Raw genomic sequence first — 19,313 nt, 5'->3', positions numbered from 1 at the left:
CTAACTTTTGTTTAAATAATATTAACCTTTCCGATTTTTAAAAAAACATAAGGTGCTTAAAATTTTATATCACTTTTTAAGTTTTATTTGGGAATGGTCCATCATACCCAGGGGATGAATATTGAAAAGATATAAAAAAGGGAAAATAAAATAAAAAAAAAAAAAAAAAAAAAAAAATTAAAATATATAAATTAAAAATATGTACATAAAAATATATACATAAAAATATGTGTAAATGTATATATATATATATATATATATATATAAAACATTTGAAGAATTTATATTCATGCTCACAATTTCATATAACTTATTTTCATTTTTATTTTTATAAAATGCCGTCTTATCATAATAAATGTTTGAAAAAAATGAAAACGTTTCCTCATACATATATCTATATATATATATATATATATATATATATATATATATATATATTTTTTTTTATATTATTGAGGAAACAATGTGTAATTATCTTATGTCTATGCTGTCATGTCTATGGTGGGATAAACGGGTGATGGTAATACGTCAATAATTCTAGATATATCATCCGTATTATATTTATAAAAAGTTTGATCTGATTTTTTTATAGCACATATTTCAACATTTGATGTTGAAAGTTTATCTTCCATAACTTGTCTTAAAACCGTAAGAGCTAAAATTTCAGCTTGTTCAAATGTCATATCTTTTTTATAATTTTCTTGTAATAATAATTCTGCTCCTTCTTGTGCTGAACCTATAGAAGCTGCTGAAAATCTTGTATTGGTTCCTGAAGGTTCAGTATACCATAAACATGGTCCGTTTTTATCGACACCACCAATTAATAAAGCAACTCCGAATGGTCTGCTCATAATCTTTTTTCTTTTACTATCAGACAAATTAGAAAAATCTAAAGCTAATTCAGATATTAGTTCTACACATGACTTTATATTTATATTCTCATTATAAATAAATTTATAATGATTACACTCGACTCTTGCATAATCAATTAATGTTCTTGCATCAGCCATCAAACCACTCATCGCACAACCAATATGATCATCTATCGATAATAATTTCTCAACGGAATCTTTTTCGATAAGTGTTGAGGAAATTCTTCTCTCGGATGCTAATATCACTCCATCGTTCACACAAATACCTACAGCCGTACTACCAAGCTATAAAGGAACAAGCACATAAATGAATGAATAGATATATACATATGTATATGTACATATATATATATATACATATATATATGTATGTTTTTATTTTTTTTATTTTTACTTTTATCGCCCCTAAGGCATATTCAACTTGAAAAAGTCGTCCTTCAGGAGAAAAGGTATTTACTCCCCTATCATATTCACTCCTAAAAAAATAAACATATAAATATATAAATATATATATATAATATGTACATATATATAATCAGCTATTAAGCTAATATGCATATTTACACATAATAAAGCAATAAAATATATATTTAAATAAAAAGGAAAAATGTAATATCATAAAAAAAAATATATATATTTATTATGTCATATATATATATATATATATATATATATATATATATATATATTGATTTATTTATTTATTCTATTCTTTTACCTTGTTGAAAACATGGTGACGTATATATTATAAATATAAGATAAAAAAATATTAAAAATATATATTATTATTTATATATATATAAAAATATGTAATTCCTTCTTAATAAATAAATAAATAAATAAATAAATATATTATATATATATATATATAATATATCAATATATTAAGCTTGCATATATATCTTAATTTATTCCATAAAAAAACAAAAAAAATAAAATAAAATAAATAAATATACAAAAATATTTTATTGTATTATTTTGTTTTTTTAACACAATACTTAGAATTATATATTTTAGTATATGTGTTCAAAGGCATATGGAAAAAAAAAAAGAAAAGAAAAAAAAAAAAAAGAAAAAATAAAAAAAGAGAGAAAAAAAAAATTGTACGTATGTAATAATATGCCAATTTTATGTATAATATAGTAGCATATTCTATTGTACATATATATATATATATATATATATATATTATATAATATTTTTATTATGTGGGTATTATAAAAATATAAGATTCCATATAATTACGAAAGAGTGATTATTTAATTATTATATAATTTTTAATATATTGAAATGATAAAATAATACAATATAATTATATTGATATGGTAATTTTCTGTTTGTTCTCGTTTCATAAATAATATTAATTAATAATATATATATGCCACATATATAATATATATATATATGATTAAACTCCGGAAAACATAAAATATTCATACATATGTAATATATATATATTTATATTTACTTTTCTATTCTCCATCCTAATTTTATTAAAAATGACGCTTCTCTAAAATATTGTACCAAAAAAAAAAAAAAAAAAAAAAAAAAAAAAAAAAAAAAATATATATATATATATATTTATAATAAGAATATAATAACAAATGTTCACTTAAAAAATATGCACAAAATAAAGGTACTGGAATTGTATTGCGGAATAGGAGGATTACACTATAGTTTACTTCAAGCTTTTAACAATTTTGTTCATGCAAATAAGATAACAGAAAAAAAATGTGATACATATAAGGATGGTATACATAATCATATGAGCAATAATAAAAGTATCGAGATCCATAAATATCATGATTGTACTTTAACATGTTTAAATGATTTATTTTGTTTTATTTCAGTAGATTTAAACCCTGTAGCTAACCAAACTTATTTTCATAATTTTAAAGATTCGACAATTTTGTTAACACAAACGAGAGATGTCCATAAATTTTTTAAATGGAAATGTGATAGTATGGATAAACAAAGCAATGGATCGACACATAATGAACATGAAAAAACACAAAAAAAAAAAAATAAAAAAAAAAATAATGATGATGATGAAAAGAATAATATTTTTAATATAAACAAAAATTATATTATACAAACAGACATAAATAATATTATGCCAGAATTTTTAAACAATCATCATTTCAACATTTTATTAATTTCTAATCCTTGTCAGCCATATACAAGACAAAATCAAAAATTTAAAGAAATAAATTTGGATCTCCTTTTCTGCAAGAATAACGAATACAAGCAAAATGTAAATAATAACATTAGTAATGATAACAATAGTTTTTATAGTAATCATAATGGTGATGAGAACCATCAATTTAATGTAGATAATATAAATATAGATGAACTAAACAATTATATATACAATGACAAAGATGAAAGAACAAAAAGTTTTATACACATATGCACTTTACTAACCAAAGTAGATTTTAAAAATTTACCAGAGTATATATTTATTGAAAATGTAAAAAATTTTGAACTCTCTTCTTCTTTTATATATTTTTTATATTGTATTAAAAATAATTATTCTTTTCAGACATATTTACTTTCCCCTTTACAATTCGGTATACCCAATGAACGACTTCGTTTTTATTGTATATGTAAAAAAAAAAATTATGATTTTAAACATGCAAATAATTTATCAGGAATAAATTATATAAAGGATAAAAACCTAAATTTATACACAAATTCTTTAATACCCAAGAATTATTTACATAAAAATAATATACATGAACAAAAAAATAACCAAGGTGATAATTATAATAATATCTCTTGTGAAAATGTTATATTCTATACACCAAATTTAATAACATATCTAGATGTCAATAATAATTTTAATATAACAAATAATATATGGAATCATATTAATATATATAATAATTATTTGGATAATTATCAAGTTCAAAATCAAGTATTACAAAAAAACGCTTCCTATTGTTTTGATATAATAAACATTAATAAAAAAACAACCACTTGTTGTCATGTGGCAAATTATTATCATCATCATCATCAGAAAAAAAAAGAAAACGTAAACAATATTTCTCCTGATGAACCAACCAAGCATATGAACGCAAAAGGAAATTACGCCATGTGCTTTACTTCTAATTATGGAAGGTATATAAAAGGATCGGGTTCTATATTATATTACAATCGAAAGGAGAATTCTAATTGCGCTGAACAAAAAACAAAAAACAAAGAAACAAATGTGTTAACAAAAGAGAATAACGAATATGTACATACATCTAATTACACATGCAATTCAATATCTAACTCTGATAATGACACATATGAAACACGGAGAAAAAAAAATTGCATGAAAAAATATGAACAAAATGTAAGATATTTTACTCCCACAGAGATTTCTAGATTAATGGGATTTAAAATGAAAACAAATAATAAAAACATAAATCAAAATGAAAAAGGAAAAAACACATATGGAAATGTTTTTTGGAATATCGATCATATAAATCATACATGTGCCTATTTTAGTAATGTACATTATTGTGATGTACAAAATAAAAATGCATGCTTATTAACATATCAAAATGTAACAAATCTAAATAATAATCATACTTATCAAAATTGTCATCAAAAGAATTGTTTATGTCATGAATTTGTTTTTCCAAATTTTTTAACAGACAGACAAAAATATAAATTAATTGGAAATTCAGTTAATGTCATTGTCATATCCTACATTTTTCACGTCCACAATATATTTGAGCATATACACATATAAAATATATATATATATATATAATATATATATGTATAAATACATTTTTTATATTTAATACCTTATAATAATTAAAATTTTTTTTTTTTTTTTTTTTTTTCTTTTAATTAATTAAAAAATAATTTGTCATTTTATTCTTTTGTTTTCACTTTTTTTTTTTTTTTTTTTTTTTTTTTTTTTTTTGTTGATGTCTTGAAAAAGAGAAATTTTGAAAACAGCTTTCCTCTCTCCTTTCATATATATTTTTTTATTAATTAAAAAATTAACACTTTTTATAAAAACAATTAAATTTTTAAAACATTTATGAAATAAAATAAATTAATATAATTATATTAAAAATATAATTTATCTTTTTGGATAATAAAATAATATTATAATGTTTTTAAATATATATATATATATATATATATAATGAAGTGCCTTCTTGTATTTTATAATATTATTTATATATAAATATTTCTCTCAAAAGATTATACTCCTATAAAAATACAATATTTTGTAAATATACCAATTTATATATATAAGCAAATATAATATAGTATTCATTTATATTATATTTATTATATGTTTTTCTTTTTCTTAATAAAAAAAAAAATATACATATATATATATATATTTATTTATGTATTTATTTGTTTATTTATTTATATATGAATAATAATATTTCCTATATAATAAAATTCGTATAATATTTCCTTTCTCCTTATAATTAAAATATGCCCTCTACATTTTTGCTTTTTAAAAACTTTTTATTATATTGAATATTATTATATATTAAATATATATATTATATATTTTACTATTTATACAATATTATTATTACAAATTGTATTTTTTTTTTTTTTTTTTTTAAATATGATGGTTTATAAATAATTATCAACCGTAAAATAATAATTAAAATATGATAAATATATTCTATATATATATATATATTAATATGTAAAAAAATTTAACGTTTTAATTTAATATATTACTATTATATGTTTTGTTTATATATATATATATTATTCTATATATATAATTATTTTCATATTAAAAAAATGTTGATATATATTATCAAGAGGAATAAAACTTTCTCTTTATTTTCTTTGTGTTAAAAGACCTCATCCCTTATAATTTGATACCTTATAGATTTATTTTTATATCAGCATCTTAATGTATCTTATTTATTTATACGTTTAATTATTCATTCATTTGTTCATTTATTCATTTATTCATTCTTTTATTAATTCATTTATTTTATTTTATTTTATTTTTTTTAAGTTGTTATTAATTTCTTTCTTCAATTTTGTAATGAAATTTCTTCAAATAATAAAACATCTCAAATTACAAAACAAAAAGAACGCACTCGATAATTTTGTAAATTGTCGTACCTATGAACATATCAGTAATATTAACAAATTATTCCTCAATAACTTTAGTTCCACGAAGGAACATTCTGAACATGGTCAGGTAAAACATGAAAACTTCCTGAACAGTACATTAAAATATGAAGAAAACAGCCAAAATGGGTCAACAAATAATTTAAAGAATGGAAAGTACAATATGTATGTTTCTGAAGGAAATGTTAATATAAATGAAGAGAAATATAAAGATAACAATATATCTAGTAATAATACTCAATATAATAATAATAGTAGTAATTCTGGTAGTTTGAATGATGAAGGACCACTATGGAAAGAGCACATTGATGATGTAGTTAACGAAAATAAAAAAAAAAAAATGAACAGATTTTATTTAGACAGTCAAGCAACCACAATGATTGACCCAAGAGTATTAGATAAGATGCTACCATATATGACATACATATATGGAAATGCTCATTCAAGAAATCATTTTTTTGGATGGGAATCAGAAAAGGCTGTCGAGGATGCACGAACAAATCTTTTGAATTTAATAAATGGTAAAAACAATAAGGAAATAATATTTACATCAGGGGCAACTGAAAGTAATAATCTTGCTTTGATAGGAATATGTACATATTATAATAAATTGAATAAACAAAAGAATCATATTATAACATCTCAAATTGAACATAAATGTATTTTACAAACATGTCGATTTTTACAAACAAAAGGATTTGAAGTAACCTATTTAAAACCAGATACAAATGGTTTAGTAAAATTAGATGATATAAAAAACAGTATTAAAGATAATACTATAATGGCATCATTTATATTTGTAAATAATGAAATTGGTGTTATACAAGATATTGAAAATATAGGAAATTTGTGTAAAGAAAAAAATATTTTATTTCATACGGATGCTTCACAAGCTGCTGGAAAAGTCCCTATCGATGTACAAAAGATGAATATTGATTTAATGTCCATGTCTGGACATAAATTATATGGACCTAAAGGTATAGGTGCTTTATATATAAAAAGAAAAAAACCAAATATCAGATTAAATGCCTTAATCCATGGAGGTGGCCAAGAAAGAGGATTAAGATCAGGAACATTACCAACTCATTTAATTGTTGGTTTTGGCGAAGCTGCTAAGGTATGTTCTTTAGAAATGAATAGAGATGAGAAAAAAGTTAGATACTTTTTTAATTATGTAAAAGATTATTTAACGAAACATTTAGATTATATTGTATTTAACGGATGTCAAATAAATAGATATTATGGAAATATGAATATATCCTTTTTATTTGTTGAAGGAGAAAGTTTATTAATGTCTTTGAATGAAATAGCTCTAAGCTCGGGTTCAGCATGTACATCAAGTACATTAGAACCTAGTTATGTGCTTAGATCTATAGGAATTTCAGAAGATATAGCACATACATCTATTAGAATAGGTTTCAATAGATTTACTACTTTTTTTGAGGTACAACAATTGTGTATAAATTTAGTAAAATCGGTCGAAAGATTGAGGAGCATCTCACCTCTATATGAAATGGAGTTAGAAAAAAAAAATCCCTCGAATGACGACATTCCAAAGTTTATATGGACATAATATGAAAAAAATAAAATATATAAATATACATATATAATTACCTATGTGCATTTTATGTGTAAATCGTTTTTTGTACTTTTAAATAATGGATATATAACATATATATAGAGAAATAAATATTTGTATTATAAAAAGAGTGTATACATATAAATATAAATAAATACACATTTAAATATATATATATATATATTTTATTTTTTTAATTTTTTTAATTTTTTTTTTTTCATTTGAATATGCTTGTAGCATTTTGTAAAAGTTATATTGAATAACTTTTTATTAAAAAAAACGGTAAATTAAAACTATTGACTTGTTTGGTTAATATATATATATTTATATATTTATTTATTTATTTATTTATTTATTTATTTATTTATTTATATTTTAATTGCTAAGAAACATGGAATGGCTTAGAGAATATATATCGTACTATATTATTATATATTGTACTTTTTATATTTGCATTAACATAATAAATATAAGATATATATAATATTTTTAAAAATTCGTTTTTCTGTACATTTAGTATATTACCTATTTATTTTGTGATTCAACATTTTTAAATAATAAAAAAAAAATTATAATAATAATAAATATGGTAAAGCTATAATTATAATAATGGGCTTCAGGTATATATTATAATATAAATTTTTATATTATTACATATATACCTTAATAAGAAATAACAGGTACACATATATAAATATTATATATATATATATTATATATATATATTATATATATATATTATATATATATATTATATATATATATTATATATATATTATATATTTGTATGTATAATATATTATTTTAAAATATATCTTATATTTTTTATATTCATTTTGAAAGGTGTTACGATTAAATCATATCATTTAACTTTTTTTTTTTTTTTTTTTTTTTTTTTTTTGGCACTTAAAAAAATTGTGACTTTCTCCATTTTCTTTATTAAGATACAAAAATGTATATTATTTTATATATTTCTTCTCATTATTTGGTTATATAAATAAATAATATATATATATATATATATATAATAATTCATTTGTATTTTTGCTTTTTTTTTATTTTTTATTTTTTGTGTTTCCTTCAGATTTTATAGTAAAATGAGAAGATCCTTATATTATTACATGTTTGATTTGATTTTATTTATTCATTTTATATTATATTATTTTATTTTTCGCCTTATTAAATAGTGATATAAAATATAGTTCTTATTATAGAATTATGAAAAATTATAAGTGAAATTATAGGAGCAAAAAAAAAAAAAAAAAAAAAAAGATTGCCTGATCCAATTATATATTAAATGTGTGAAGTATATTTTTTCTTTAGTTTTATTTGACTCATTTTTTTTTTTTTTTTTTAATTTTTTTTTCTGGTGTATTATAGAAAAAAATGAAAAGAATAATCTTATTCTTTTTAATTATATGGGCAATAAATATTAAGAGATATATAAATTATAATATAAAAATAAAATTAAAGACGTTTACTAATAAAATATTTATGTCCGGAAGAGTACAATTAAAATCAACAAAATTACAACATAGGAAAAGGCCAAGGAAAAGAAAAAAATCTAGCATATATCCAACTCCTGTGTTATATCATCCTAGACAAAGAGATTATTTTAATCTTCAGGGTGAATATACATGTCTTCCGAGTGAAGATATCTTAAATTTATTATCACAAAACAAACTATATTTATTAATACAAAGTATAAGAAATAAAAATAATGATGCTATAAATAAAATATTATATAAAGATGTGAATAATATATATATAGATAAAAATCATATATATTATGATGATAAAAATGTACAAGCAAAAGAAAATGGAAATATAAAAACAGAAACACAAAAAGGAACACAAAAAGGAACACAAAAAGGAACACATAATAGTAGAGATATTAATCATTTATATGACCGTGAAAAAAAAACTTGCAGAAATTTTATAAAATTTTCTAATTTTAATAAGTATTATAATGAAAAGAATAATTATACAAATGAAGATATTATTAACATAGATAATGATGATAATAATAATAATGATAATAATAATAATAATAATAATGATAATGATAATAATAACAATAATAATGATAATAATAACAATAATAATGATAATAATAACAATAATGAAGAACAAGAAAAAGGTAAAGACAACACCTTTGTTGATATAAATAATATTTATTTTTATTTCAAAAAAGTTAACATCACTAATATAAATAAAGATAATATAAATGATGATATATATAAAGAGTTATTACAACTAAAAAAAATATCGTTACAAAATCAAGATGAGATAGGTTATAATATATATAAATATTTTTTAAATATTATTACTAATGTAGAAAGAGAAAAATATATGGACGACTTTTTTTTAGTTAAATATATTAATAATATATGGATAAATAAAAATGTACATAAATATTTTTATTTCTTAAATTCTTTATATGATCGTATGAGGAAAATTTCTTATAAATTATTTTCTTTAAATTATAATATTGATATTATTGGTCATGATGAAGAAAAAAATAAAATGATGTATTTCCAAAGACATGAATTATTTGACAAAATTATAAAAAAAACGAAATATATACCAAACTATATTTTAAAACATAATTATATATATTCCAATAATATTTTTAATCTATATAAATATGATATAAATACAAATTCTTATATAAATAATTTTGATCATACATATAAAGAAGTATCCATTGATGACTTTTTACATAGCGAAAGAAAAAAAAATCTTAATATTTTCTATGACAAAGAAAAGTTCCAACCTTTCTATGAATATGCTCAACAATATGATAAAAATAATCAAATGAAATATATAATGACTGTTGTTTATGGAAAGGATAGGGAACAAAAGATTTCGAATGAACAAACCTCTGTGCAGCAACGAATAAATTATCATCAAGGGGATCATAAAATAAATCCAAACCAAAATGTAAACATTAATAATAATGATGACAAAAATAATAATAGTGACAAAAATAATAATAGTGACAAAAATAATAATAGTGACAAAAGCTATAATGATGACAAAAGCAATAATGATGACAAAAACAATAATGGTGACAATAATAATATTAATTATAATCATCATTATTGTAATAATCCAAATGAACCAAATTGGCTATCTGCAATAAGAAAGAACCCAGAATTAAAATACGAAATCTTAACCAAAATTTGTGAAAAAATGCAGGCAGAATTTCGAGAAATGAACGTCTTAACTGAAGATAATAAAATCGACTTAAACAGAATCGATGATATTAAAAATGATAAAGATAATTTGTTATATAAAAAAGTTTATGCTATGCGTGATTATTTTTATAAAATATTTTATGATCATTATAATCCAAATTTAGATATATATGAATTAGAAACCTATGTAGATGCAGAATACAGAACATTTTCTTATAAAAAGGATCTAGATGTTTTATTTAAAAACTGGGTTCTAAATGAAAAAAAACAATTACCAGTTGTACATTTTGCTAAGAAGGATGTTGAGCTAGCCAAAATCAGATACATGTCAAAAACAAAAAGGAAAGAGTTAGAATTTAATGAGAGGTTTGAGGAACGACATGGCAAAGGAAAGATACCCTTTAGAAGAAATTTTGATGAAACAAAAGAAGATGGACAAAAAGGTGATGATAAACCAAATGGTGATGATAAACCAAATGGTGATGATAAACCAAATGGTGATGATAAACCAAATGGTGATGATAAACCAAATGGTGATGATAAACCAAATGGTGATGATAAACCAAATGGTGATGATAAACCAAATGGTGATGATAAACCAAATGGTGATGATAAACCAAATGGTGATGATAAACCAAATAGTGATGATAAACAAAGTAGTGATGATAAACGAAATAGTGATGATAAACAAAATAGTGATGATAAACAAAATAGTGATGATAAACAAAATAGTGATGATAAACAAAATAGTGATGATAAACAAAATAGTGATGATAAACAAAATAGTGATGATAATAATGGAGGGAGTGAGTCCTCGTCGAATATTATTACAAAATCTCAAGAAGACGATAAAACAAAGAGTAAAAAGAAAGTTATCATAAAATCAATAAATTGTCTAATAAAATGGAATATAAGTAGCGAAAATGAATACAAGAAAAATAATGATGAAAATATATTGAAGGATGATGGCATAAATGTTGGAAATGATGATAATGACGATAATGATGATGATGATGATGATGATGATGATGATGATGACAATGTTGATTTTAATGATATAGATATTCCTAATAATGATTTAGATTCTTATGGGTTTTGTGATGAAAATATAGATGTATATGAAGATGAGGATCCAACTTTTGAAGATATACATTATGCTAAACTGGTTATCTATGATGATAATTATGATAAACAAGAATTTATAGAAACATTAATGAAATATATAACAACATGTGATTATAAAAGAGCATACTCTATATATAACTCATTAAAAATTAAAGGTAAAGTAGATAATCTATACTTCAAAAATTATGAAAGAGCCGAAAATATAGCATTTCTTTTACGACAATCAGAACAAAAAATTTTAGTTGAGGCAGAGTTTTTATAGAAAAAAAAAAAAAATATATATATATATATATATATATATATTAAATATTTTTTTTGTCTACTAAAAAATTAACTATTCCTAACATTTTATTCTTTTAATATTTTATTTATTTTTTTTATGTAAATAGGTAGTTCGGGTAGCTATAAAAAGATATTACAATATATATATATATATATATATGTATATGTACATATGTATTTTTTTTTTTTTTTCTTTTCTTTTTCTTTTTTAGTGTAACCTTTGTTCATTCGTAAAATATGTAATATATCATATTAATTTTAATTACTCATTATTATTTTAATTTTTTTTTTTTTTGGTATTTTTTTTATTGAATGTATATATATAAATATAAATATAAATATAAATATATATATATATATATATATATATATATATATATATATATATTCATATGTAATGTTTATCTTTTAATTTTTTTTTTATTTCTTCATTTTCATTATTTTGTTTTGTTTTATTTTGTTTTATATTTCCTTTTTTTTTTTTTTTTTTTTTTTGTGTGATCACATGAAAAGTGGCTAAACTTTAAAAAAAAAAAAAATTTCCATTTTTTAAAATATAATTATATTAAATTTTTATAATATCGAAAAAAGAAAAGAAAAAAAAAAAAAAATGAAAAATACTTATTAATTATAATATTATTTTACACATGAGTTTAATATATATATATATATATAAAAGGAACAAAGGAAATATGAAAACTTGACATATTATAAATATATTGATATTTATGTTTATGTTTATGTTTATGTTTATGTTTATGTTCATGTTTATGTTCATATTTATTCCTTTTTTTTTATATACAAACATAAAATGTTAATTCTTTTTTAATAGGTTCACAATAATAATATTTACGTATTTTATATTATATGTATAATAAAAGATACCCTTCTCACTTGTCATAATATTATATAAATTATTAGAATTAAAAAATTATTCACACAAAATAAAAAAATGAAAAAATAAAATATAACACATATATATATATATATATGTATGTATTATTTATATATTTATTTTTTTTTTTTTTATATGGTCACATATTTGAACAAGCCTTTTTTATTGCTCATGCAAAAAAATGATTCCTTTGGACATTAAGGCAAAAACGAAAGACTCGGAGGCGGATCTAAACGAAAAACCAAACGAAGAACCGAACGAAGAACCGAACGAAGAACCGAACGAAAAACCAAACGAAGAATCAAACGAAAAACCAAACGAAGAATCAAACGAAGAATCAAGCGAAAAACTAAATGAAGAACCAAACGAAAAACCAAACGAAAAACCGAACGAAAAACCAAACGAAAAACCAAACAAAAAAACAAACACAGAACCAGTGCCTGACCTGGAGAGGGCCCCTTTTGTAGGTGAGGAAAATAAAATTTATGTAAATGAGGAAGATGAAAATTTTGTGAATAATTATATAAATGAAAATATATTAAATTTAAAAAGTGTAGATAATTATTTAGAAAAGATAAATAATAAAATCAAAGACTTAGATGATAATATTAATGATAGAATACAGAAATATATATTGATGAAAAATGAATATGAAAAAATGTTCAAGAGAATTAAAGGTAGAACAAAATTAATAAATAATATAATAGATGATATTGATAAAAAGACTGAAAAGAATCAAGATGTTTTAATAAATTTATGTAAAGATATTAAAAAATTAGATACAGGAAAACAAAATGTAACACAAACTATAATATTATTAAAACGTATAGTCATACTTATAACAGCTATTAGCAAATTAAAAAAAAAAGCTATAAAAAGAGAATATAAAGATTGTATTTATTTAATACATGTTATAAAAGAAATGTTAACACATTTTTCAGATTTAAAAACAAATCACAAATTACAAAATCTTTATCATGAAACAAAGATATTATTTAAAGATTTAAAAAGTCAAATTAAGGAGGATATAGATTTGATATATGATCCTCACATATTAATAGAAAAAAATGAGATTATCTTAAATGATCACCTCATACCCATACAGAAGCATAATCAAGATAATGATAATAATAAAACCAACAGGACAGGAAATGAAAATAATAACACCAACGGGATAGGAAATGAAAATAATAACACCAACGGGATAGGAAATGAAAATAATAACACCAACGGGATAGGAAATGAAAATAATAACACCAACGGGATAGGAAATGAAAATAATAACACCAACGGGATAGGAAATGAAAATAATAACACCAACAGGACAGGAAATGAAAATAATAAAACCAACAGGACAGGAAATGAAAATAATAAAACCAACAGGACAGGAAATGAAAATAATAATAATAATAATCATAATAATCATAATTATATTCGAATCAACCTATTCGATGCATGCAATTGCCTATATTATTTAAATCCTTCATTCATAAAAAAGGTCTCTAAGAAATTCACAAATTTTTTTTTAGAAAAATTTATTTTAATATTTGAAAATCAGGCAAATACATTAGATAGTATAGATAGAAGAATATCATGGATAAAGAGAGCTCTAAATAATTATGATAATGTATACTCTCACATATTCCCTTCAGTGTATAACATACGATTCCATATAGTAACAAAGTTTTGTTTAATAACACAAAAACACATTCTTAAAATTATGTCTTCTACAATGGAACACACAAACAACCCAAGCGATTTAATAAAAACGGTTATCAATGTCATCAATTTTGAAAACTTCCTAAACAAAAATATTAAATATTATTCGACTAGTCAAATATCTACATGTCCAGATTATTCATCTCTAGATTTCCCTTTCCCCGAATTGTTGTTACAAAAAAGGGAACCAAAAAAAAACAAAACAAATATTAATGCGGATAAATCCTCCTTAGAAAATAAAACTTGTATTAATAATGAGGACGATCAAAACGAATTAAACATAAATATAGATAATCATAATGAACCAAGTGAAGAAGCTAAATCTTTTGACCAAAAAAAAAACACTAAATTGATACATAAAGATTTAAATATGGAACGTCTTATATCTCAAAAGGAAGATAAGAATATGATATTTACCCATAACAATAATAATAATAATAATAATAATAATAACATGAATAGTTGTGAAAATGTTACAAACTTTAAAGGTGCTATCTCTTGCTCATTTGACAGCTTTCTATGTAATTGGTTAAAAGATGAAGAAAAAAAAATATTAAATAAATTTGAGAATATTATAAAAGAAAACAAAGAAGATTATATAAGTCATATAAAAAATTATAAATCTATTAAAGACATTGGAAATATCGATTTTGATAATTTTCACATAAATCAAATTAATAATATAAATGTACATAAAAGTGACAATACTTATTACAATTCAGATATAAAAATTATGGATGATAATATTTATAATAATAATAATGATGATGATAATATATATAAATCGTCCTATTCTATTTTTCATTTATATAAAAACTATATTAATATGATACTTTTATTTAGCAACTGTCAAACGTTATATGATTTTATTCTTTTTTTTAAAACATTATTATCTAAATATTCGGATGAATTAAATAATAGAATTATTAAGAAAGTTCAAGAAACACAAGAAATCGAACATATCAAATTATTATCTATATTAATTAATACATGCTCATATATAAATTCTAATATTAATGAAGCTTATGAACAATTAAAAAAACATATGGATCCTTCTTATTTTATATATATATCTTTTAAAAAAGAAGAAAAATATTTCTTAAATATAAAAACAAAATCTATAAAAAATATCATATTATATATAAAAGAAAAAATAAATAAAATTATATCAAATATTACTATTGTTAATATTTATGATATAAATAATATATGTGAAAAATCTAATTATATACATAATATAAAAAAATTACTTTATCAATATTTTCTTTTTTTTAAAAATATATTTGATAATACATGCTTAACATATCTATTAGAAAAAACAACCACCTTAATAATTGAACAATTTTATGATACTATCTTTTCTTTTACATATATAACAAATATAACAGCTCAACAACTCCTTCTCGATTCTTATGAAATGCAAAAAGTCTTGTTTAGTATGACTCATATATTGAATACAAATAATCAATCTAAGGATATGCCCTCCCCCCCCAAAAAAAAAAATAATGATAAATTAACAAATCAACATATTTCAAACTTTGATAAACTAACATGTAAAAAAAATACAACAAATAAAAATCTCTTACCACTGGAAAAAAATAATTTATTGTGTGAACCTCATGTACATATAGAATATACTGAGGACGAAACAATAGTTCAACAAACATATTATAATTATGTCACAACCAGATTAAATAAAATACAATTTTTATTAAAAATATTTTTATCCAACATATATGATATTAACTCATTCAATTTGTTACTTTCAGAAAACGATAATATATGTACAATAGAAGAGATAGAAAAAATACTGACGATGAAATATGAGCAAGACAAATATTTAGAAGAAGAAAATAAAAGTAATCAAGATTATGTGTTGGATATTAAGAAAACGGGTATAAGGGCAGCAGAGGAGTTCAAAAATTTTATATCAAAAATGACCCACATGTAATATAGAAAATGGGGTGTAACCAAATGAAAATAAATACATACATATGTATATATATATATATATATATATATATATATATATATAAATATATGTATAGATATATACTTCTTTTTTTTTGTTTTGAAAAATTTGAACGTGTTAATTTGACAAATGTGGAAAATATACACATAAATTAAAAAAAATAATAAAAAAAAAAAAATAAAAATAAAAAATAAAAATAAAAAAAATAATAATAAAAAAAAATAATAAATAATAATAAAAATATATATATATATATATATATATATATATATATTTATATTTATACATATATATTTATATTTATATTTATTTATATGTATGCATGTTTGTATATGCTTATTTCACGAATTAAATGAAATGCCATTTGTAGATTTTTTATTATCCAGATGAAAAATTTTACCTATATTTCTGATACGCTGTGATTTTTGTTCCGTATCACTTTTTTGTTGTAAATATCTTTTTCCTATGTTATAATCCCCACCACCATGTTTCTTTAAAAATTGTGATATATCATGAGTACTTATGGCAAAAGATTTTAATAAATCAATTAGACATAACATTTCCTTATCATTTAAATCCCCATGAAATTCTTTTATTAATATACCATTTTCTGGTTGTAACATAAATGCTTTTGCATCATGATCTATAATTACAACTCTATCTAAATTACGACCTAATCTTTTTAAATCTTTTACATAAGATTTTTTTTTTTTGGAACATTGATCTCTATGTAAACAACCAATAGCTGGTATACCCCATTTAGATATAACTTCTTGAGCTACTGGAAAATTATCATCTGACCAAATTACGATTTCATAAAAACTTGATAATTCTTTAAAAAATCTATCAGCATATGGCCTTTTTAATACTCTCCAACCTGTTTTCCTATCATATTCTAATTTAGCTATTACATAATTTAAATCTATAACCAAAGTAGGCAAATTTTCTGGATAATTCAAATCTTTAAAATCTGGTAATAAAGGTTCATTACTTAGTGGGAAATATTTATCTATAAATTCATTTAATATATCATTATATTTATTTTCTAATACATCTCCTTTCTTTTTCATCATTTTTATAAATTCTTCTACCGTTATATCATTTTCTATACAATACATATATATATATCCAAATGGCATTAATAATAAACTTAATAATAAATACATCTTAATTAATTTCTCTTTCTCTTTTTTATCCAAATATATTTCTTTTAATGTTTTACTCTCCTTATTATTTATCAAATTACCACTTAATTTATTGTTCTTCAATAATCTATTTCTTATATTATTATTTATATCCATTCTCTTATTATCTATATTATTATATTTTACACCACATTTATTACTACCGACACCTATATTCTTTTCACCTTTATCTTTATCCTTCATCGTATTATTATTATTAAATCCTATCGTTGAACTGAAATATTTGTAATTTCCCATATTTTCTAATCCGTTAAATGATTTTCTTCGACAAACCTTATACTTTTTAAAATGAAATATATTATTCAATAAATTATATTTCTTATTTTCATTATATAACAAATTATTTCTCATCCTTTCATTCACATAATGCATTTCATTACTTGGATGTATATCCTTTTTATTATCAATATTTAATTTATTCATATAAACCATATCAATATTACTCATACTATCAAAAACAGCTGTTCTATTATATACAAAGCCTATTTTTCCATTCTTCATATCTCTTATAACATAATAATTTCCTAAATTTCCTTTTTTCCCTTCCTCTTTTTCATAAAATATATTGTCATCTATCAATTCCTCCATATCACCTTTAGTTATATTCCCTTTAATACTATAACATTTTCTTAAAACATTATTACATATTTTATGTTTATTACCACATAACCCTTTTAAACGTAAAAGTGTATTCATCTTTACATATATATAATAATGACAATATATTATAACAAATATATTATAACAATATATTATAACATTATATTGTAACAAATTATGAACAAATACTTAAAATTATCCTGTCATAACAATAATAAACATTAACACGCTTCAAAAAAAGAAAAATTGTATATATATATATATATATATATATATTTATATATTTATGTGGTTTATAATTTTATAACCTGCATTTTATATTACAAATTTTATGTTTTAAAAAAAAAAAAAAAAAATCACGTCGAAATGATAATCTCAAACAGGTCAATAAAAATATCAAATAAAAGAAAAATAAATAAAAAAAATGAAAAAAAAAGTAAAATAAGAAAATATATTATAATAAAAACATATCCATTAAAAATTAATTATATAAATAAATAAATATATATATGTTATATATATATATATATTATATACATATATGTAATATTTATTTATTCATTTCTATTTTATTTATTTTCTATAGTACAAAATTGACAAGTGCAAAAATTAAAAGCAAGAAAAATATTGACTATATAAATATAATATATATATATATATTTTTTTTTTATAAGGCTTATATATTTTAACAAAATATGTAGTATCTATTACATAATTTTGAGAACACATTGATAATTATTTTC

General features: G+C 20.5%; 6 protein-coding genes across 6 annotated transcripts; 4 read left to right on the top strand and 2 right to left on the bottom strand.

The window, feature by feature from the left end:
• Window positions 1-482: 482 nt before the first annotated feature.
• PF3D7_0727400 (proteasome subunit alpha type-5, putative) lies at window positions 483-1,604 on the bottom strand (the record flags this gene model as incomplete). Its single annotated transcript, XM_001349135.1, has 3 exons — window positions 483-1,157; window positions 1,267-1,348; window positions 1,591-1,604. The coding sequence occupies 3 exons, from the start codon at window positions 1,602-1,604 to the stop codon at window positions 483-485; spliced, it is 771 nt and encodes a 256-aa protein (XP_001349171.1).
• Window positions 1,605-2,493: 889 nt separating this feature from the next.
• On the top strand, window positions 2,494-4,614 carry PF3D7_0727300 (DNA (cytosine-5)-methyltransferase; the record flags this gene model as incomplete). The annotated part of the gene is made up of 1 exon (XM_001349134.1): window positions 2,494-4,614. The coding sequence occupies one exon, from the start codon at window positions 2,494-2,496 to the stop codon at window positions 4,612-4,614; it is 2,121 nt and encodes a 706-aa protein (XP_001349170.1).
• A 1,290-nt stretch (window positions 4,615-5,904) lies between these two features.
• On the top strand, window positions 5,905-7,566 carry PF3D7_0727200 (cysteine desulfurase, putative; the record flags this gene model as incomplete). Its single annotated transcript, XM_001349133.1, has 1 exon — window positions 5,905-7,566. One exon carries the CDS (start codon window positions 5,905-5,907, stop codon window positions 7,564-7,566), a length of 1,662 nt encoding a protein of 553 aa, XP_001349169.1.
• Window positions 7,567-8,958: 1,392 nt separating this feature from the next.
• Window positions 8,959-12,159, top strand: PF3D7_0727100 (conserved protein, unknown function; the record flags this gene model as incomplete). The annotated part of the gene is made up of 1 exon (XM_002808747.1): window positions 8,959-12,159. One exon carries the CDS (start codon window positions 8,959-8,961, stop codon window positions 12,157-12,159), a length of 3,201 nt encoding a protein of 1,066 aa, XP_002808793.1.
• Window positions 12,160-13,255: 1,096 nt separating this feature from the next.
• PF3D7_0727000 (vacuolar protein sorting-associated protein 53, putative) lies at window positions 13,256-16,744 on the top strand (the record flags this gene model as incomplete). The annotated part of the gene is made up of 1 exon (XM_001349131.1): window positions 13,256-16,744. One exon carries the CDS (start codon window positions 13,256-13,258, stop codon window positions 16,742-16,744), a length of 3,489 nt encoding a protein of 1,162 aa, XP_001349167.1.
• Window positions 16,745-17,106: 362 nt separating this feature from the next.
• On the bottom strand, window positions 17,107-18,666 carry PF3D7_0726900 (mitochondrial import inner membrane translocase subunit TIM50, putative; the record flags this gene model as incomplete). The annotated part of the gene is made up of 1 exon (XM_001349130.1): window positions 17,107-18,666. The coding sequence occupies one exon, from the start codon at window positions 18,664-18,666 to the stop codon at window positions 17,107-17,109; it is 1,560 nt and encodes a 519-aa protein (XP_001349166.1).
• Window positions 18,667-19,313: the final 647 nt, after the last annotated feature.

The sequence above is a fragment of the Plasmodium falciparum genome, assembly GCF_000002765.6.
Source record: "Plasmodium falciparum 3D7 genome assembly, chromosome: 7".
NCBI classification, from domain to species: Eukaryota; Apicomplexa; class Aconoidasida; order Haemosporida; family Plasmodiidae; genus Plasmodium; species Plasmodium falciparum.
This window is presented reverse-complemented; position numbering and strand designations above follow the sequence as displayed.